At 46.3% G+C, this 22957-nt stretch overlaps 1 protein-coding gene across 2 annotated transcripts in view; it reads right to left on the bottom strand.

Moving 5' to 3' along the window:
- Positions 1–22957, bottom strand: part of COL26A1 (collagen type XXVI alpha 1 chain) — a 192079-nt gene that overhangs the window by 138673 nt on the left and 30449 nt on the right. For both annotated transcript variants that reach the window (XM_066278039.1, XM_066278040.1), the window contains exon 2: positions 5858–5980. In XM_066278039.1, the coding sequence (XP_066134136.1) occupies positions 5858–5980 (123 nt within the window). The remainder of the gene's footprint in view (positions 1–5857; positions 5981–22957) is intronic.

Genomic DNA, 22957 nt, shown 5'->3' with positions numbered 1-22957 from the left:
ATTCAAACACAATCATATCTTCGGATCAGATGACATACTTGGTGGACGCCTGTGCACAAGCTAAACTAAAACATATCACAGTGATCCTGACAAATTGGCACCAGCTCTCGTGAAAAGGAGTCCGCCCTCCTCTTTCTCTTTTTATTTTGTCATGGCAAGAAATCTAGGTAATTAAGTATCAGAGGTGTTTGCTAACACTACTGTAGTCATCACATTGCAGTATATAAACATATTAAACCAACTGGTTGGACACCTCAAACTTATATGTTATATGTAAATTATATTTCAATTTTAAACAAAAAAAAAAGAAACCTAGGATATATCCATGACTTGGAGACTGCAGCGATGGTTAAACTGGAACAGGAAATGCGTCCCAGGAACAGGGAAACAAGGTGAGGCAGTTCACCATCAACCGCGCCATGATCATACTCCATCTCGTTTTCCCTGCAGATGTTCAGTGTGAACACAAATGAAAGCATCCAACATTTTTCAAAGGATGACAGGAACAAAAATTGGGCCCCACATAGCTTCAGATTATGGTGAGGGGAAATAGACAAGAAACACCTATGCAAATGCCGAGGTTGAAATTAGGCAAGACAGTTAAGCAGCGAGGATTATAAACAACACAATCTGGCACAAGGTGGCCACTGGGCTCAACAGACATTGGCTATCCTAATGCCAGAGTGAGAAATGCAGGCTCAGCACTCCCGGGCCTGACCGCCCGCTGGGAGCTGCCCGGGGTGACAGGCCTAGGATCTGCGTCATGGCTCAGCCAAGCCAGGCCGGCCTCGGCTCGCATTCCCAGAGCACTTTTTACAAAGTGCTTCTCCCAGATTTATTTTGAGATTAATAGACTCCCATTATTGAAGACTTTTTTGGTAATGTCATCTATGGCTTTCAGCCCAAAGTGTTGTGACACTTATGGAAACAGGCCCAAAAGACACATTCCCTATCTTAACATGCTCCCAGGTACCTGCTCCTGCTCCTCCCAACCCCTCCCACCCAAGGCCCCGCTCAGGGACATCAGACAAGCACACACACCCTTGCAGCAGGCAGACTCTTTAGAAAACCGTAAAGTTATGCTTTAAAAAATTACCCTAAGAAGCATAATAATACTACTGGGACAGGTTAGATAATCCTGAGCTTGTCCTTATTTCAGTAAATGCCCCCTTCACGGAATAACCCCTGCTCAGGAAGGCCCTCCCTACACATGGAGCCTCCCCACCCCCCCAGCTTGGTCCTTGCTCTCGGGGCACCTTGCTCCCACACAGCAGCAATAACGGATGCACCTGCGCACCTGTTTCTGTGGTGACTTAATTAATGCCCTTCCACTGGACCATCAGCTCCCCCAGCCAGGGATTGTTCTGAATGTTCATACCATGCTCCTTATATACAGAAAGAGGTCAACAAATATTTATTTGTGGAAGGAAGGGAGCTGGGCCTTGAAACCTGAGGAACATCTGGACGGGGCCTGTTTGATGGGCCAGAGTGAAGCCCAAGCCAATCTGCTGTGACTATTCTTGTGACCTTGGACAAGTCTCTCTGCCTCTCTGACAGTGCTGTAACCTGCCCTTTGACCTCTACCTGCCCAGAGAGCAGTCCCAAGACCACTGAGGAGGTGCACCCCAATTCTAATTCAAGTATAAGTTATTGATGAGAAAGAAAAGTGTACTAACCCTTCCTTCCTTAACAAATAATAATAACAAAAGTAACAATAATAATTAAGATCAGAAGTGTGGACTTCCTCTAAAAAAATGGAAATTATGTTTTACTTAACAAAGTTCCTGCTAAGTTTTGAGGACAAAATGAAGGCTCGTGACAAATGCGTACCTGCCCTGATTGAACATTCTAGTCTTAGTTCCTGACCCCGAGGAGAAGGAGGGAACTGTCTGGAAGGCCCATAAACCCCCACACTGAACACCAGATCCTGAGGTTTCTGAAACAGTGTTCAGATAATTGCTCAAGTCATAAAGCAAAGGGCAGTTGTGAAAATTAATGATCATTGGAAATTTTTAAAGTCGAGGTCAGCAATTCAGTAGTTAGCTTGTTCAGCTTTTCTTAAAGGTGCATTACCACATTTAGAAATAAAAACACCCCTCAACTTGTAATTTTGAAATCTTGAAAGCCAGCCCCTTGTTCCCTTCCTTCCAAGGATTTTAGTAAAGGAAATCCTAACAGTTCATTCTCAAACCCAAATACAATTATGATTCAATGGTGCGTGTGTGTGCACATTTTTGCTTCCATCCTAGTAGCTAACTATGGGATGCACCCAATACATGGGATTGTAGTTAATGTCCAATTTGGTTAAAATCTGTAGAAAAAAAATAGAAACATGCAACTCTTCATGTTTATGCCTCCCATCTGAACACAATATTAATTTGCTGAAGTCAAATTCTACATCTTGAAAAGAGCTGTTTCCAAGTTGAGTGCCCCCCATGCAAAGAGCAAGACTGGTGGCAGTCAGAACTGTGCAACAGAACCGTAGCTGCGCTTCTCGGTGGCCTGCAGTCCAGGGCCAGCAGCTCCCTGTGTGAAGGGCAGAGCAGACACTCTTGAAACGAGCTGAGAGCCAAAGTCTACCTTGTCATGATCATTTATTGACCACACTTTGAAGATCCTTCTTCTCAAAAGATGCTCCCAGGATCAAGAGGTGGCCATCTGGTCGTCGGAAGCTCCCTGCTGGTGATAAAGGCAGGAGAGCCTGAGCTAGGGGCACTGGGGAGGGAGAGAAAGTCTCTGTGTGCTCTGCTTAAAAGGAAGGGGAAGTCAGCATCTTTTTCATCATTAGAGATCCAGTGACCATCCCTCTAGCACAGCATTAAAAGCAGTCATTTGTCTTAAACTTTGAAATGGGCAGATGTATCCATTTACTTAGCTATTCCTCTTGCAAAACAAGCTATATAAAAACACTTATGGCCTGACCCATGGTGGTGCAGTGGATAAAGCATCGACCTGGAATGCTGAGGTTGCTGACTTGAGTGCAAGGTCATCAGTTTGAGCCCAAAGCTTACTGGTTTGAGCAAGAGGATACTGGCTTGAGCACAAGGTCTGATCCCCAATCAAGGCATGTATGAGAAGTAATCAATGAACAACTAAAGTGAAAGCAACTATGTGTTTGATGCTTCTCACTCTCTCTCCCTTTTTATATCTCCCCCCCAAAAAGCCACTTGTATACAATGGGAACCCCAAGTTAATAGCCTCTACCATTAAAGAAGATGAAAATAAGGATAAAAAATTAATATTCAGAAATCAGTTGCATTTTATATACCAATAATGAACTATTAGAAAGAAAAATTAAGAAAACAATCTTATTTACAACTGCATCAAAAAGAATAAAATACCTACAAATAAATTTAACCAAAGAGGTAAAAGATGTATACTTGGAAAACAATGACATTGAAGAAAAAAACTGAAGGTGATACAAATAAATAAAAGCAAATACCATACTCATGGATAGGAAGAATTATCATCATTAAAATGTCCATACTGCTCAAAGCAATCTATAGATTCAATGCAATACCTATCAAGATACCAATGACATTTTTCACAGAACAAACCAAATCATCTGAAAATTTATATGGGACCACTAAAGGGCCTATATCACCAAAACAATCTTGAGAAAAAAGGAGGTATCACACTACCTGCTATCAAACTATACTAAAAGATTATAGTAATCAAAACAGCATGGTATTGGCATAAAAACAGACACATAGATCAATGGAACAGAATAAAGAATCCAGAAATAAGCCTACACTTATATGGTTAGTTAATCGGTCACAAAAGAGTCAAGAATGTACAATGGGGTAAAGACAGTCTCTTCAATAAATGGTGTTGGGAAAACTGACAAATACATGCAGAAGAATGAAACTGGATTACTTTGTTATACCATAGACAAGAATAAATTCAAAATGGATTAAAAATTAAATATAAGACCCAAAACAATAAAACTCCCAGAAGAAAACATAGGCAGTAAACTCTTTGACATCACTATTAGTTACATATATATATCATATATATATAATATATAAATATATGTTGGATATATATCCTTAGTCAAGGGCAACAAGAGAAATGAGGCTACATCAAAAGAATTTTTGTGCAGTGAAGAAAACTATCAGCAAAATAAAAAGAAAACCTATTAAATTGGAGAAAATATTCACCAATGATATGTTGAATAAGGGGTTAACATCCAGAATATACGTATAAGGAACTCATACAACTTAACACCAAAAAAAATCTAATTTAAATATGAACAGAGGTCTGCCTGGTGGTGGTGCAGTGGATAGAGCATCAACCTGAGTCTCTGAGGTCTCAGGTTTGAAACTAAGGTTACCAGTGCAGGCTCACCCGCCTTGAGCATGGGCTCACCAGCTTGAGTGCAAGGTCACCGGCTTGAGCATAGGATCATTGCCATGATGTCATGGTTGCTGGCTTGAGCCCAAAGGTCTCTGGCTTGAAACCCAAGGTCACTGGCTTGAGCAAGGTGTCACTGGTTCGGCTGGAGCCCTTAGGTCAAGGCACGTACGAGAAGCAATCAATAAACAACTAAAGTGTTACAACTATGAATTGATGCTTCTCATCTCTCTCACTTCCCGTCTCTCTCTCACTAATAAAATAAAATAAAATAAAATAAAATAAAATAAAATAAAATAACTGGAACTTCCATATGGCCCACTGATCCCAGTATTTATCTAAAGAAACTTTAAAACCAATTCAAAAAGATACATGCACTCTTATATTCATTGCAGTATTATTTACAATAGCCAAGTATGGAAGCAACCTAAGTGTCCATTAGCAGACAAATGGATAAAGAAGATGGGGTATGTATGTATATATACACACACATATATACATATACATATACATATACATATACATATACATATACATATACATATACATATACAATGGATTATTACTCAGCCATTAAAAAAAAGAATGAAACCTTACCATTGCGACAACATGGACGGACCTAGAGGGCATTATGCTAAGTGAAATAAGTCCGACAAGGAAAGACAAATAACATATGATTTCACTTATATGTGGAATCTAAAAACCAAAATAAACTAACAAACAAACAGAAACAAACTCATAGATTCTGAGAACAAATTGATGGCTGCCGGATGGGAGTGGGTTTGGGGATATGGCTGAAAAAGGTGAAGGGTACAAACTGTCAGTTATAACAATAGTCATGGAGATGTAAAGTACAACATAGGGAATCTAGTGGATAATACTGTAATAACTATGTATGTTGTCAGATGGATACGAGACTTATCAGAGTGATCACTTTGTAAGTTATATAAATGTCTAATTTATATATTATACACCCAAAACTAATACAATAATATTGTATGTCAACTGTAATTGAAATTTTTTTTATTTTTAAAAATTGAAGAAAAAAGAAATCCCTTTTTGTGAATGCTGAGAAACACTGAAAGCTATGGTCCAGGGTGGGGCTGGTGAGAGGGGAACAGCTATGGGAGAGGCAGGGCTGGAGGAAAGCTGGACTTCCAGGGCACCACAGCCCCATATTACAGTCTGGAACTCCAGAGCAGGTTGCGTCCATCTCCAGCCTTCCCTGACTCTCTCTTGCCCCTTCTATCCCCTCACCCTACTCATTGATCCTTATGATTCTCTGCCCATCAAACACCCCTTGCATTGTAAAGTCTAATATGGTGGGGAGCAAATCCTTTTCATTTTTCACACACATCCTTCCCTACACAGAAGGCGCCCCGTAAATGTACGCTTGACTCTTTTTTCTGAGAATCAACCCCTTCTCCTGGTAGCTGTGCTACAATTGGATTCACCCAAGGGAACAGAAAAGAAGGGCAGAGCCAGCCAGCCCTGCGGCCTTTACCTCACAAGGTTGGCACAGGGCCCGGGCCACCGGCAGCTCTGGTACACGCGCTGGACCACTGTCTCCGAGCCGTTCTGCACCTGGCAGGACACCGTCCGTGTTACCGTGTGATGGCACCAGTGCCTGTGGGGAAAACAACAGTCATGTCAGCACTGACTGTTCCTGGGGTGCTGACTGCTGGTCAGATGTCCCCTCCACAAGCCTGGGGGTTCATCCTCTTTGCGAGGAGCCCACCGGGACTCTCTGTTTGGGTCCAAGGAGAAGGGAGAATACCATCCCTTTTGGCTACCAAACACTAGCATCACCACAGTCATCAAACACTGTGTGTGTAATCAGTGGAAAAGACTGTACCCTGCCTGCCGGGAAATCCCACTCCAGTGGGGGAAACAGACAAGGAGATGATTACAACCCACAGAAACACGGGTCTTAAGTACAACCACATCATGAACAAGGGAGCTATAGGCCCCAGCCCAGGTCCTAAGAAAGCCACCCACCTGAGTATTGAAAGATAAGAGTCAGCTGACCAAAAGTGCAGGGACAATGAGAGGGAGTGCCATTAGCAGAGAAGGTAGCAGTGTGAGCAGAAGCACATGGGAAGATGGACCATAGTGTGCAGCTATCTCACAAGAACCTGAGTACAACTGGACGTGGCCCAAAGGCTGTAGGAAGGGGAGGAGCCAAGAGGAAGAAAGAGGCGTGGTGCCTGCCAGGCTAGACATGGGTCTTATCGTGAAGTCAGTGGGAAGCTACGGAAGGACTCTGAAGAGGGAAATGACTCACGTGAGTCTGAGGTCATTGTCAGAGGCCCACAGTGGAAGGAGCCAGACAGGCGGGACCCAGACCCCCATCCCTGCTGGTATCAATAATCAGATATGGAACTCACCTGTTTATTTTTTTCTTTTGATTAATCTTCTTTGTTTCTTTGTTTGGGGGATTTTTTTTTTTTTTGGACTGACCTATTTTGAGACAGGTGTGATCAGAGTGCCTAAAAAGATGATGACCTCTAGGAGAAACTGGGACTCTCTCAAAGTCAGACAATGAATTCTTGCACACTCTCTGCCCTTCACTTATGCCACCAACCCTCCAAGAGACAACGTAGCAATACACAGAGAAACAGAGAGAAGCTATGGTAAACCCCCAATACCAGGAATTTCAAATTATTTGAGAAAAAAGGCTAACACAGTGAACAAAGGCACCAACTCAACAGAATAAATCACACCTCAGGAAAAAATGAATAAAACAAATAGATGGAAACAATTTTTTATGTTTATTTTATTGACTTTAGAAAGAGAAAGGGAGAGAGTGAAGGAGAGAGACAGAAACATCAATCTGTTTCTATATGTGCCCTGATTGGGGATCGAAACGGCAACCTTTGTGCTTCAGGACAATGATCTAACCAACCGAGCTATCCAGTCAGGGCTTAGAAACAATTTTTAAAGCATAATTAATGTCTTCAAAGAGATAAAAGAATTTTTCACTCATAAAAAATATTATTAAATGAGAAAATTAGGTATCTTGGAAATGAAATGTATGGCCATGAAAATAAAAAGCTTGACAAGTGGTCTGAAAAATAGAATGAACACAACTGAAGAGTAAGCTGATGAGCTGGAAAACTGAGCTATCAACTTACCAATATGCACTGCAAAGGAAAAGAGAGGTGGAAAATGTGGGGGGAAAGATGAGAGACCTAGAAGGCAGAACAAGTTCTAATATAGATTGATTAGCAGCTCTAGAAGGGGAGAACAGAGAACAAAGGGAAGTATATAGCTGAAGAAATAATAAAGAAAAATTTTGAGAACTAAAGAAGGACATGTGGTCTTAATTTGAAAGGACCCACTGAGTGTTAAGTAAGATGAACAAAAACAGAGGGTGGTGAAATTTCAGAACTACTAGATGCTATGGAAAGAAAAGAAAAACAGATTACTTATAATCAATTGAAATTAGATTTCTTACCAACAATATCAGAATTAAGAATACAGTGACACAATTACTTTAAAAGCTCCTAGAGGAAATACTTAGAACCCAGAATTCTATAAACAGGCAAACTCTCCTTCAAAGGCAAAGATGAGATAAAGACATTGTCAGCTGCAAAAGAAATTTAAAAAGTTACCAGTCACCTTTTCTGAAAGAATTACTACAGGATGTGTTAGAGCAAAATAAAATAAAGGACACGAGAAAAATATATTAAATGTGAGAAGTAGTTATGAACAAAGAAACAATAATAAGACTTAATGACAACCTAGATCTAAAATCCAAGATGACTGCAATATGAGAGATGGAAAGAGGGGAAGTTACATAGGGGACAAAAGGAACCAAAAGATGCTGAGATTTTTGTCTTATTTAAGGAAAGGATATAGAAGCTGCACAAATTTAACAGTAGTAGAAAAATATACAAATATATTCTTGAATTTTAAGATACTAAATACTAACAAGGCAAAAGAGAAAACACAAAACTGCCCAATCACAAAAGAAAAAAATAAAACAAAATTCTATTAACTGAACAAAATACTAGAAAAGCAAGAAAGTAGCTACAGAAACTAAAGCAATTAGAAGGCAGAGCACATAGAAAGAAATTAAGAAAGAAGAAAAGAGAAATTAATGAAATAGATTATTTTAAAAAGTGAATCAACAAAACCAAACACAAGTTTAAAAAAATTAAATAGACAAAGCATAGGTAATTTTGATGAGAAACAAATAAAAGACATAGATATTAAGAACAAGAAAAAATTCCAAATCGAGATTAGAAATTATAAGTAAATATTATGTATGAGCTTTTATCAAAATCTTGACAATTTTCTAGGAAAATATATATTACCAACATTGGCACAGTCAAAAATACCATAGAAGAAAATGAAAAAGTAATCAAAAGTTGATCTCTCTCCCCAAAGGCAGCAGGAGACTTCATTCAAAACCTGGTTCCATAACCAACCTTTGTGTGACTTGAGCGAAGTGATGTCCCCTCTCTGAACCTCAGTTAAATGAAATACTCTACCTTCCAAGGTATAGTGAGCTCCAAACAAGCATGTCCATGTCAGTGGTGTGTACACCATGCATCACTACGTACCGCAGGTAACATTATTGGTTAGTTGGCTCCTGAAACCCTACCATGTTTATAAAAACAAAAAGCTTGTCTTTCCTATTTTGCAGCTGGGAAAAGAAGTAAGGGAGGTTAAATCTCATTGCCACAGCTGAAACAGGAGGCTAAGCTGGGAAGGGGATCCAGCCTTTCTGCCTCGGGGAACAGTGAGTCCCACCTACAAGCGAGACTCGCGCCTCTGCCAATTACTCAGGGAAATGGGGTCTGGAACTTGTGTGAGACATCAGAGCCCCAAGCCCTTCCTCCATTTCTAGCAGGGAGCATCAGCACCATCTCAGTCTGAGTCTCTTCAGGATGAACTACTGTCCAACCCAAGGGCAGCACTCCACCCTGAGATCTGCCCCTGGTGGTCTGGAACAGCCAGACTGTCCAGCCATTTCTGAATCACACTAGGTCAGGGCTTTCTATAGGGAAATGAGCTGTGAATTCTAAAACATTTTCAAATGCCTCGATTCATCATCTCCAGACATTTGATCTTTTAATGGGCTGTAAATGGCTTCCCAAATCAAAACCTGGCCAAAAACAACGAAGAAGGCAGGCAGAGACAAGGAAAGAAGGCTCCGGGACTTTTCAGATGGAATTCAAAACCCCGTTCATCTGCAGGCTCCCAAGGTTCTGGGAAATCTGGCTACCTCTTAGGACCCCCACCTCCTGAACATTATGTGTATGTCTTCTATTTGGCGGGTGTCATTACACCACTGCCCATCCCCACCCCCACATCCTTGTCAGTGGTGGGTGAACAAGGTTGTATGGGCTACAGATCATTACACCCAGAGACCCGCTTGACAGGAGATGTCCATCTCTTTTATGACCCTCCTGGAAGGATGGTCCAGAGCACAGAATTTAAGCGTGGCAGAGCTGGTCCTTGACTGCCTGGGAAGTGAAGGTGCCCTCCTCAGCAGCCCCAGGAGGGGGAGGGGCTGGCATCATCTCTGGGTATCATTTCAGCAATGTCTCTTCATCATTTCCTCTCACCCTCCTCAGCTGAGCTCTCATAAATGGTCCAGGATGGCGAACTCAGTCTCAGACTTGGGGATAGATCTGCTCCCCTCTAGGTTCCTTCCTTATAAAAAGCAATATGAGAAAGCAATCAATGAACAACTAAGGTGTTGCAACGCGCAATGAAAAACTAATGATTGATGCTTCTCATCACTCTTCGTTCCTGTCTGTCTGTCCCTGTATATCCCTCTCTCTCTGACTCATTCTCTGTCTCTGTAAAAAAATAAATAAATAAATAAATAAAAAGCAGCCAAGTCCCAGATGGGGAGGAGCGCCTGACGTGGCCCTGCTCTACCAGGCTCACGGGCTGCTCCCACAGCAGCTCTCGCTAAGTGTTTGGCTCCGTGGCTTGGCTGAGCTGTAAAATCTTTAATTTAGGGTCCTTTGGGAAAACAAGTGCTAAGTGGCTTCAAGAAATTATGTCACAATGTAATTAAGGGCTTTCAAGACATCCCTAGCCCATGCCCACCTCTGTACATAACTAACTAACCTGTCTCCCATGCTGCCTGCCACCCAGGTATATGCCACAGCAATCCCACCTCCCCATAACCTGGACTCTCCTCCCCAGCACAGGCTCTGAGCCCCAGTGTTCCTAGCTGCGCTTTGCTCTGGGACCTGATCTTCTCTTCCATCCCCAGGACCTTGCACTCTGATCCTAGAGCCAAGCCCGTGAGCATTGACAGTGTCCTTCCTCTCCACAAGGACCACCCAGCCTGCCCTCATTTCCTGTTCCATTCTTTGCTCCATCCACATGTGGAGTCACCTCAATGCTTCCTCTCATATGTGCCCCCCTTGCTAGACAATGGTCACACTTCATCATAGCCCATGGGACACCTCAAGTCACATCATTTTAGTCTGTCCAATACTGAGTCCATTACCATGCAACCCTAAGTTGTTCCATTTTGGTTACCAGCACCACTAAACTCCAGGTCCCTTTACCTAGAACCCCCGGGGGCAAATTGTCCCAGACTCTACTTTTTCCTTCCTCACTCCCCATGGCCAGTTAGCCTCCATGCCAGGCAAGCCTACCTTCTACACCCTTCCCTGCCCTCTTCCCATCATCCTGACTCAGGCATGCTCATCCTTCATCCTTAGCCTCAGATCCAGCTGGTCTGCCTAGAATCTCCTCTACCTGCCACCAGAGGGCGCTCCCTCAAACACAGATTTGGACCTGTCACCTCCATTCTCAAAACTTTCTTAGCTCCCCATCTCCTAAACTTCCACCCACTTCCCAGATTCCACCTCCTACCAAGTTCCATCTTGTCATTTACACTGCCACACTGTCCTCCCTGGCATGTCATGTCATCTTTCATTCAGCCAACTCTTACCCAACCAGTCCCCATTCAGGCTCCCACCCCTCCTGGAAGCCCTCCCTGATCTGGCCAGGAAATTACTCCCACCTCATGCTTCACAGGGCCTCATGCACACTTTTGTCCCAGCTTTTATAATACCAGAAGACTACAGACAGGCTCCTGAGGACAGCGGACTCAGGGCAAGCCTCTCAAAGATGTGCTGATGTGGCCCCAAGCCTTATGTCCCAGAAGGACCCTCTCCTGTCCACACTCATTCACCAAAAAACTGCTTCTTGGACTCTGCTGTGCTGGGACTGGGACCCCGGCAGATTCTGCTTCAGCCATGAACCTGAAGGTTGGGGGCGTCCAGTTTCAGACCCTTCACCACCTGGCCCTCATTCAATTACCTGGCCAGATTGCCTGACCCTCAGAGGTCAGTCACAGAGGATTTGCCTGCTAGCTAAGCTCAAGAAGCCCAGGAGAACTGAGATTTGCAGCCTGAAGGTAATGAATGACCAAATAAATGGGCAATCCAGATGAGTGAGGTCACACCCACGATACAGATCCCATGGGGCTTTGGCTGGTCCCGAGAGAGATGTAAGCAGAGGAGCCAGCTCCCAGCCCATCCTGAGGAGAGAGAACTCGTATCCTACAAACCACCAGCCTGACTCCTGATCATACAGAGACCCTCGTCTGTAGGTTGTCAGTCAGGCCCAGCACATGCAGCCCTGTTGTAACATTGGCAAAGCAGTTTCACATACTACTACGGGTTGAATTGTGTGACTCTAAAGTCATATGTTAAAGCCTTAACCCCAAGTACTTCATAATGTATTTAAAGACAAATCTTTAAAGAAATGATTAAGTTAAAACAAGGTCATTAAAGTGAATTCTAATCCAATATGACTAGTGTCATAAAAAGAGGAAACTGGTCTGGTTTGTGGTGATGCAGTGCAGTGGACAGAACATTGACCTGGAACACTGAGGTCACCAGTTTGAAACCCTGGGTTTGACTGGTCAAGGCGCATGCAACAAGCAATCAATAAACAACGGAAGTGAAGCAACTATAAATCGATATTTCTCCCCCTCCACCTCCTCTATCTGTAAAATCAATAAAATAAAATCTTATAAAAAAATAAAAAGGAAATTGGGATGCAAATATGTACAGAGGGAAGGTGATGTGAGGACACAGGGAGAAGGAAGCCATTTGCAAGCCAAGGAGAGAGACCTCCCGATAAACCCAACCTGCTGATGATACCTTGATCTGAGACTTCCAGCCTCCAGAACTATAAGGAAATTAATTTCTGTTCTTTAAGCCACCCCCTCTGTGGAGCTCTGTTATGGCATCATTTAATCTTCTCAGTAGCTCTCAGGTAGGACTTCTATAGAAAAGGAACCTGAGTCTCTAGAGGAGATTCAGGTCACATGTGAGTAAGTGGTCTCTTTAGGTCGTGAAGCTCAGACTTCTAATTCCAAACTCTCTGCTGCCTCCACCTAGCCAGTGAGGACTGTGAAGATCAGAGAGCAAATAAGCCCTGGCCAGCCCTTATCAGCCAAGTCCCTCAGGGGCCCATCTCACATGCCAAGTAGCAAGTAGGAGGAACTGCCCCCATCCCACGTGAGAAACCAGTGAGACACAGTTGAGGACTCATGAAGTGGGAGTGGGGCTGCTCCCTGCCCCCCCCCTTACCTAAGTCAGACCTTCATTCATCCTCATACAACCTTGGGCAGTAAGGATGGTTATTTCCCTTTTGTAGATAAGGAAACTGAGGCATGGGACAAGGGCTTTTAACACCCTAGGCTGTCCGGGAAGTCAATGGGCAACCAAGGTTCAAGCCTAGCCCTTAGCCACTTGGCTACATTGCCAGATTGACTTGAAGTCCACCCCAGAGTGCCTGGGTCTCCACTTGCGGCCATGTCACCAGGAGAGGTCCGAGCAGCAGACCATGATGTAGGCAGCCTTGCTAAAGGAAACTGCGGAAGACCAGGAGCTGGCAGACACAGGGGCCTGAGTCTTGGGAGAGACTCAGGATTCAAGCTAGATCCCCAGTCCTGAGCAAGGAGCCAAATCTAACAAGATGAAACATGACCGGGCGAATGCGGAGTCCGGCACTGCAGCCCCAAAACCCAGTGGACAAGCCCCAGATGGGGCGTAGAGGTTCTCGCCAACAATAAGTTCAGTGTGAGTCAGCAGTATGTGCTGGGGCTTCCAAAATACAAAGCAATCTCGTGCTGCCTTAATAAAATAATGTTAAGAATACTTCTGCTCCCTCCATCCCCACTGGCCATCCACTGTGTTGCAAACTGTGTGGTGGACATAGGCTGTGCCACCCGGCTCCCCTTCAATGAAGAGCCTTTGCTCAGCTGCCAGAGACACTGCCAGCAGGCGTCTGCACAGCTTCCCTTCCCGGTGCTGCCTCAGCTGCCCAGAGCTGCCCTGCCCGAGGCCCGGCTGCCCAGAGCTGCTCCAATCCAGTGCCTGCTTGTCAGGATGACTCGAAAGGACTATTCCAGCTGCAGAGGGCTCCAGGAGGTCACTGGTAGCTGACACTTGGCCTGCATCATAGCTCAATTGCTCCTTCTGTTCCTTCCTGCTTCTGCCCCCTCCCTTGCCCAGGCATCACTCCTAAAAGCTGCTGTCCCAAATGCACATCTTCCGTGTTGGCACCCATCTCAGAGTCTGCTTCCTGGAGACTCAGCCTGGCGTCTGCCGTGAGCCCCCACAGGAAAAAAGACAAACTAACACCCAGTGCGCTGGAAGGAGGGGCCTGTGGCCGCTGTCCTCTGAGCAGATGACAGGGCTCCGTGAGAGGAAGGGCTGGCCTGCAGAGAGGAGACAATCCATGGGAAGAGGACAGGTGAGAAGCCCAAGGTTTATGGAGGTGGAGGGGAAGGCTTGTGCCCTTGGATGCATATGTGCCATCTCCAACAGGTGAGGACCAGCGGCAATGAGTCCTTCAGCTAAACGGAGCCGAAATAAGTTGAGAGCCATGGCGGGGGAGGGCAGCTCTGGGAGTCCAGCTCTCCACCCCAGATCCCTGCAGGAGGACCAGACAAGACTTGCCCATGTGGCCCCAGAGGCCCAGTGTCAGGTCAGAACCTTTGAAAGTGAATGAGGAGCCTGCTCCCAGGAGAGCTGGCCAATGCGTGTAGTGAGCTACGCACAATGATTGTAGTGGGTGCTCCATCCTGGGAGGGGTGAGCAGAGACAGGACGCCCACTAGGCAGATGGAAGGCAAAGATACAGAAAGCGATTAATAAATACAAATGGGTAATTACAAAATAGTCATAGGGTTGTAAAGCCCAGCATAGGGAATACAGTTAATAATATTGTAATAGTGATGTACAGTGTCAGATGGGTATTAGATTATCGGGGGGATCACTTCATAAGTTATACAACTGTCTAACTACCATGCTATACACCTGAAACTAATCTAACATTGTATATCAACCATAGTTGAAAATTTAAAAATAAAAGAATACACAATTAACCCAGGAGGGCTTGGAGATACACCCTATTGGAAAAGAATAGAGGACTACGTGGAAGGTTTGTGACTAGAGGGGAACCCGGTCACTGGGGTTCCAGAAAGACCCTGTGAGGCCCGGGGTTGGGGCGGGGAGTGGGGGGAGGTGGACAGCAACTGGAAGCTGAGCCCACTTGAGATAAATGAACATGGTCCATGAAGGCACTCACAGCCGCACCACCCCCCCCCCCAATAGTTTTCTCCATCATCTGTCTCCCATTCGGGCAATCTGCGTCTGAATCAGGCCAACCCTCGGACTGCCACACAATTTCACCCAACAAAGTATCGCTGTGGCTGATGTTTCCCTCTACCTCTTAGCCACCTAAACCACTATTCAAAATTGTGGTTGTGTTTATGTAAGAATAACTGTATGTATGTTACACTAAGTCCTGCTGAGTTTTAAGGCACAACAATCCGTAGGTATGTTTGCATAAGCAGATAGATTTGCCTGCTTTTCCTCACAATCGTTTTTACTGGAGGCAATACCAGGGAAATATAAGCAAATTCAATTTTAGAGGGGAAAAGGGTCCTTATCTGAAAGCCCCACAGAACTGACCCAACCTTTCTGTAAAAACAGGAAGGTGATAACATGGACCTCAGGGTCCAGCGCTGAGGCCCCATGGGAGAAGGAAGCATGGATCCTGTCTGTGGGACAGGGCCAGCCCGTGCGCCCCAGGGAGCACAGCTGTGCCGCCAGCAGCCGCTGGGCTTCCTCCCACCTCATTATCCTCTGCACTTACTCCCTAGCACCTTCCACGGCAGGGAATTCCTGAGGCCTTCCCCAGCTGAGAGAAGGCTGGAAGGAACCCTGCATGGAACATCAGCCGCTTACGGTTTGAATTTCCCATTCGCATGGGAGCAGCTGAGGGAGTATATGATTTGGCCAAACAGACTGTGTGGTTTTGAGCATTTCAATAGTGATCCACAGCTACTTGCATTAAGTGTGCCAGAATCGACAAGTTGCAAGAAGATGGTGCCAAATGCCTTCCAGGGGATCAGCATTCTTGCACACTCTTAGGGAGATGGGGTGCTGAGAACACCTTGGGCTATGCAGAATTGGTACCAGAACTGGAAACAATCCGCACTTTTACCTAATAAGGAGCCTCACATTTGTTCTGGACCCGATGACAGTCCTCGTTGTTCACCATGGACACGCATTCATCCAGAGAGTGACCTCTCCAGAAACCAGAGCTTCCTCTGTGTCCAAGATCAGGACAGGACCCCGCAGTTGTGTCTTCCACTGTCCTTCTCAAGTGGATCAGCTCTCAAAACCAGCGCTGCCTCGGATTCTGTGGGGACCGGCCCAGAGATATGCACATATAACAGACTTCCCAGTGATGCTGAGGAAGGAAAATGACCCTATCCACCTGATAGAAGCTGGAAACTAAAACAATAAGAGTCACTAATGTTTACTGAGCATTTATGATGTGTCAGGCACTGTGGCAAGCTTCAGACACAGTTCCCTCCTTAATCCTTATAAAAAACCTACAAGTAAGAACTATCACCTCGCCCACCCGTGTTACAGAAGAAGCCAGACAGGCTAAATAACTTCCCCAAAAAGGAAAAATGTGTACTTAGTGACGAGGTTGGTTAACATGCTGGTGCGAGCTTCTTATTTCCTTGCAGACCACACTTCAAATGACCTCATTCTCTCCCGGTTAGTTCTATTGCCTGAGACACAGAGAGACTCTGACTGGCCCAGCTCCTCCATCCACCCCAGGCCCCAGCAGGTTTAGTTGCTTTGGGTCACATGCTCATCTCTGGTCCAGTGGACTGTCAGGGAAATCACATGGCACAAAACATGGCAATGTGTGCCAATCACATGGCACACAGAGTGTAGTAGGCACTCTGTGTTCTTTAGGAAAGACTGTGAGGAAAGCAGAGACAAATTAAACTCCAATGGATGACATGTGTGTCCTCAACAGTTACCTCCTCTCCGTCCTTCCTTGCTAACAGAACGCTGGTTTTCAAACCCTGGGCATCAGTAAGTTCAGGAAAGGAGGGCAAAACCATAATCTCATTGTTCGAGGTTTAAGCATGTTCACTCAGTTCCAATTAATGACAAGTAAGAGAAAGTCAGCTCAGGGGCTTCTAGAAAACATGATCCCCTATGGAGGAGGGGAAGTTGCAAGAAGAGCTCATCCTTATTTCTGTGCACAGTTGTGTGAGGATGTGATGCCTGGAGCTGTGGCAGCTATTTTAGAGCCAGGAGGGAAGACAGGAAGACAGAGCAAAAAGCAGGGTCTTTGAGCATTTGATGCTATCAAATTAGCCAAGCCTGGAGCCACTCATTTCTTAACATGTGTAATATTAAATGACCTCGTTGTTTAAGCCCACGTCAGTAGGCTTTTTAGGACTCCCATCTGAAAGCATTCTAATCAAAATAACCTGCTATCAAAAAGTACAATCAAGGCATAAGAATGTGAGAGCAGGAGGCCTAGTCTGTGTCCTACTTGCACCACTTAACCACCTGCATAGCTTTGGGCAAGTCCCAACTTCAGAACCTCATTTTCTTCATCTGCAAAACGGGAGCCCAACTTCCAAGGGCTACCAGAAGTCTGAAGAGCAATAACAACTATGTAAATTAAGCTGTAGACTGCAAAGCTCTAGACCAGTGGTCCCGAACCCCTGGGCCGTGGACCGGTACCGGGCCGTAGGCCATTTGGTACCAGTCCACAGAGAAAGAATAAATAATTTACATTATTTCTGTTTTATTTATATTTAAGTCTGAACGATGTTTTATTTTCAAAAAATGACCAGATTCCTTCTGTTACATCCGTCTAAGACTCACTCTTGACTCTTGTCTCAGTCACATGATACATTTATCCGTCCCACCCTAAAGGCCGGTCCGTGAAAATATTTTCTGACATTAAACCGGTCTGTGGCCCAAAAAAGGTTGGGGACCACTGCTCTAGACAGATAGTAGGGGTTACTATTGAATTATAAATGACTATACTTCATAATGGAAATATAACTACCATCCTGAACTTGTTCAATCTTTTTTCTTCGGAGAAAAAGGAGACTGTGTTATTTACCCGTGTGGTATCTGCAATTTTTTCCTCCACTAGATCATCTTCATAGACAGTCTCATAGCCTATATCCGGGTCAGTGAGGGTCAGACTGCTCTGGCTTGACTGGTCGCTTGGTTTGGGCTTTTAGGGTCCTTGGGATACAGATGTTTCACTTCCATAAATGTCATCATAGCACGTGCCTTATGACGCCCATGCTAACTGCCAGTCAAGGTACTGGCTCTAATGGTGTGAAGCAAAGTTTCATCAGTCACCATCTCCACAAATGGTCTCAGAGCACCTGCCTCATACAAGGACTAACTGTGTGGCCACTATGTGAGACACGGGCCATGAGTAGGGCAAGAGACCAGCCTCCAGGCTCAGTTTTGCTCCGTTTAACTGCAGGGGCTTTGCCATGCCTGAACCTCAGTTGCCTCATCTATAAACTGGAAATAAGAACATGCATCCCTGAGATTGACAAGAATAAACGGATGGATACGCAGCCTGTCACTTGTAAAAGAACACCAGTGGTAGTTACTCCCATGGTTATTATTGCAATGAGGTATAGCCAAAGGTCACACAGTGGACGGCTGGGCAGGCAGGTGCAAACTCACTGAAGGTTCAGCCCCTTTAGATCGCAGAATGATTGTCTCTAAGAGTGTCAGCCTCAGCATTGCAGGGGTTGGAACACTCCGCCTTGAGGGAGGGCCACGTGGAGAGGCTACCGCTCCGAGCGGCTGCGAGCATGCCAAAGAGCTCCCCGTTCCGTGAAGCACACAGAATTTTGTTGAGGTGTGTTTTCCAGAAAGCATCTTGCTGTGGACTCGGATGGAGAATTATGAAAGCTTTGCACCGAAGGAGCTTTTCAAAGAGCATCTTGCCCCAATCTCCTCTATACAAATGAGAAAACAAAGCCCCAAGAAGGGAAGGACCCAAGGTGGCACAGCAGGCTGGTGACAGAGTCAAGCTGGTGGCAGAGTCAGGAGGAAAGCCATGGCTCCTCTGTTTCTAATTTTCTCCCACCCTCCTGCAATCAGCGGGATGACTGGTTCCCAGTGTTCACTGGAGGGGGAAAACCTGATAAGAATCTGAGGAATGTGACTGCTGAAAGGGACTGGCTGTGGAATCTGGCATCTGATACCCACCAGAGGATCACACACAATTGTAGCCCAGCCAGTCTCTCGTGAGCAGGACACCTTCTGGACCTGCATCCATTTCCAGAAGAATGGCGGCACCCTTGGAACACACAGCTGTCTGAGTCTCCAAGGAATGCCTCAGTTCCCCTTCGAAGGGCTGGCCCCGGAGAACTTGAAGCAACTCTGATTCCGCGGAATGAACAGCACATTCCGAATTCAATCCTGCTGTTTACGAGACCTTTTCTTTGGGACCATCACTTCTTCTCAAACTGGCCTTTGCTTTCTACCTCTTAGAGGCACCTCGCTGCCACTGATGGCAGCTCATTAACCCCCCACCCCAAGCAGGGGGAGAAAAGGTGGGTTAGACACCACTGGAAGCTTCGCTTGCCCTCGGAGATAAGCCAGTGGGTTCCAGAGCTCTTCCTCACAAGATCTCCCAGAGCGCTGACGGGAGGTTCAGCTGTGGGGATGCGCTGTGACCCCGCACCCGCCTCGCCCTCTCTGGGCCCCCACCTCCTCCGCAGCAGATGGAGCAGATGGAGGAACGGCAGCAATACAGCAGCAGGACGGCGCAGCACTGCCTCCCAACCGGAAGTCGGACAGCTGAGAACCCAGACTGGCTGAGCAAATGGCCTCTTTATGTCCTCCAGCTGGCCAGGCCCAGTTTTCCACTGCCCGTGAAGCTGGAGGTGTGAGGGAGAGCCTTAGCCCTACAACCTCCCCAGCCAGGGAGTTCGCCAACAGCTGGGTCTATAAGGTCATCCCCCAGCCAGGACTCAGGGAGAATCTCTAGCAAAGCCGAGCCACCTGTGTGGGACACGTCCTGTGCAGATGTGTGCACTGTCCCCCTGCCTGGCCCCACTGCCAGCTTCCAGAGGCAGACACACTGAGCTCCTGTCTCCCCAGTGCTTGGCCCAAATGTAGCACAGGGTACACATTAGTGAATGAACAAATGAATGAAGAAAGAAGGTGCAGGGACAGTGTGGACTAAGATCTAGAAGGTACAAAGTCAACTCCCAGATGCCACTCTCTGCGGGTCTGCTGTTGAGCCCTGTTCGGCTTGCTGGTGGCCCCTCTCTGAGCTCCCCCTAGAACATGGGCCCTGCCATCCCCTACCCAGGCTGAGCCATGCACCTCCCCCATCTAGGATTCTAGGCACCCAGGAGTCTCTTCCAGGAATGCCTCTTTCCACCCTCCCCATCCGGCCCCTCCTCTCTCACATCTTTGCTGTTCCTTTGAACAAGCTTGACCCTCTCCTTTGGGTCTCCCCAACTCTGCCCACCCAATTATAACCACAGTACCTCCCACAGGACACTTTGGGCTCATGCCACCATCTTCATCTCTCCGGTCTCTGAGAGCAGAAATCCACTTGGCTTGTATCTTCACAGCAGTGTCTGGCATCAAGTAGGTGACAAGTAAAATGTCTATGAATGAGTGGGTTCCATGGAAGAACTGAATGGACATAAATTGTGTATTGAAAGAAACAACTTTAGGATCCTTACATTCAAATTCTAACTTTTTACTATCAGGTTATTTCTCATAGGAAAGCATCTTTAAAATTAGAATGAAAACCCATTAGAAATAGGATTCTGCCTGACCTGTGGTGGCGCAGTGGATAAAGCATCGACCTGGAAATGCTGAGGTCGCCGGTTCGAAACTCTGGGCTTACCCGGTCAAGGCACATATGGGAGTTGATGCTTTCAGCTCCTCCCCACCTTCTCTCTCTGTCTCTCTCTCCTCTTTCTGTCCCTCGCTGTCTCTCTCTCTCCCTTTCTCTCTCTTTTCTAAAATGAATAAAAAAAATTAAAAAAAAGAAAGAAATAGGATCCTTCATACAAATATCTGCCCAGATTTAGAGACTATATATACTATATGAGAGAAACGCTGCACAGCGCACTACGCAGGAGTGCCCGAGGAGGAGCTATGAATGTGACTGGCCAGGCACACGCGGAAGGCTCGCCCAGTTCCTGGCTGTTAGGTGACCATGAGTCACCCCAAGAGTACCCTCAGTAGCCAGGTTACAGCAAACTAGAATGGGACATGAACCAGAGGTCTCTCCCTCTCCCTCTCATTCCACTCTCCTCACCTGTAAAACAGATGTGACCGAAGGAACCTTGGACAGGTGATTAACCTCTCTATGCCTCATTCTCCATGTACACAGCCAGGCTAACAGTACCACAAGAGTTGTCATGGAAGTGGAATGATTAAATCCTGTGGGATACCCGAACAGTGGGCGAGGGCAACTAGTGTTCTCCACACTCATTCATCCTCCAACCAGAACCGTAATTAGGCATTAGGTGGATGACTCATCTGAATGTCCATTATATTCTGTTAACTCTACACACACGCTGTCATCTCTAATCTGGAAGATTCCAACCTACACTCAGTATGTTAGGGTCATGCCCACACTCGGGTGCGGGGCACACTCCACCCCTGGGAGAGCAGCCTTCGCCCACTTTCCCCAGGACTAATTACCTCTCCTCCCACTTCCGCCCCCGCCAGGCAATTGATCTAATCATATCACCGCTCAGTTATGATCTAATGATGAAGGACCTCACATCAGCAAGGTCCACACCTCTCGCCTACAGAGTCCCTCTGGGGGCTCTACCCCTGCTTTGGGGAGTGACGACAATTAGGGAGGAAATTGGGAACACGCTTCCTGGCACCGTGGGCAAGGAAGCAGGAATGAGAGGCTAAATAATGCAGATAAGGCCTTGCCCTGGGTCTGGTTCACAGTAAAGGCGGGAGAAAGGCAGCTGCTATCGCTGATTGTTGCCGCTATTGTTGGTCAGGAGGTGAGAACACAGACACACCCTAGACGGCCCAGGCCTGTGACCTGCTGACTTTCACAGGGCGCGAGGTGCTCGAGCGTCAGGCTACGGGTGGATTTGGCCACCCTACACCCAGTAAGAGGCACCAGCTGGACTTGGTTGCTGAGGCAGCTCTGGAGTCTGTATTTCTGCCCTTTGGGGGGAAAAGCCCTGGGCTGTGAGTCAGGAAACGAGGGTCTCACACTGGCTCTACCTGTGACTCTGCAGGCAACCTGGGTGACTCTTCCTCTCCCAGCCTCGATCTCGTCACTTAAAAATGGCGGATTCGGCCCTGGCCGGTTGGCTCAGCGGTAGAGCGTCGGCTTAGCGTGCGGAGGACCGGGGTTCGATTCCCGGCCAGGGCACACAGGAGAAGCGCACATTTGCTTCTCCACCCCTCCGCCGCGCTTTCCTCTCTGTCTCTCTCTTCCCCTCCCGCAGCCAAGGCTCCATTGGAGCAAAGATGGCCCGGGCGCTGGGGATGGCTCTGTGGCCTCTGCCCCAGGCGCTAGAGTGGCTCTGGTCGCAACATGGCGACGCCCAGGATGGGCAGAGCATCGCCCCCTGGTGGGCAGAGCGTCGCCCCTGGTGGGCGTGCCGGGTGGATCCCGGTCGGGCGCATGCGGGAGTCTGTCTGACTGTCTCTCCCTGTTTCCAGCTTCAGAAAAATGAAAAAGAAAAAAAAAAAAAAAAAAAAAAATGGCGGGTTCAAACCAAGGTTCTTCAGCTCTTAGTCACCAATAGACTGTAAAATTACTAAGTTAGGAAACTACCCAAATGTCCATCAAGAGGAGAATGAATAAATAAAGTACTGAACTCACACAACGGAACACTACACAGCAGAAAAAGAACAAATTTCACGTCTGCAGCAATAAAAGGGAATCTCAGAGACACGATGTTGATGAAAGAACCCAAAACAGTCTGTGGTGTACAATTCTGTTTATGAGAACAGGCCGAGATAATCTATGGGGGAGAAATCAGAAGTGGTCACCCGTGGGTGCACCACTGGACAGGGGCGTGCAGGAGCCTGCAGGTACTGCAAGTGCTCTCTCTGGACCTAAACGGTACTTACGTGAGAGTGCCTTTTACTGTATTTAAGTGCTGTTTTGGGGAAAAAGAAAAAAAACAGGGTGGGGCAATTCTAAGCCATTTGGTCTAGACACCAGCCCCCCCACATGATCACTGGTTGACAACGCCCAAAGGGAGACCTGCGGTCTGCAGAGAGGACACAGGTGAC

Source organism: Saccopteryx bilineata, chromosome 4, assembly GCF_036850765.1.
Source record: "Saccopteryx bilineata isolate mSacBil1 chromosome 4, mSacBil1_pri_phased_curated, whole genome shotgun sequence".
Lineage (NCBI taxonomy): Eukaryota > Metazoa > Chordata > Mammalia > Chiroptera > Emballonuridae > Saccopteryx > Saccopteryx bilineata.
This window is presented reverse-complemented; position numbering and strand designations above follow the sequence as displayed.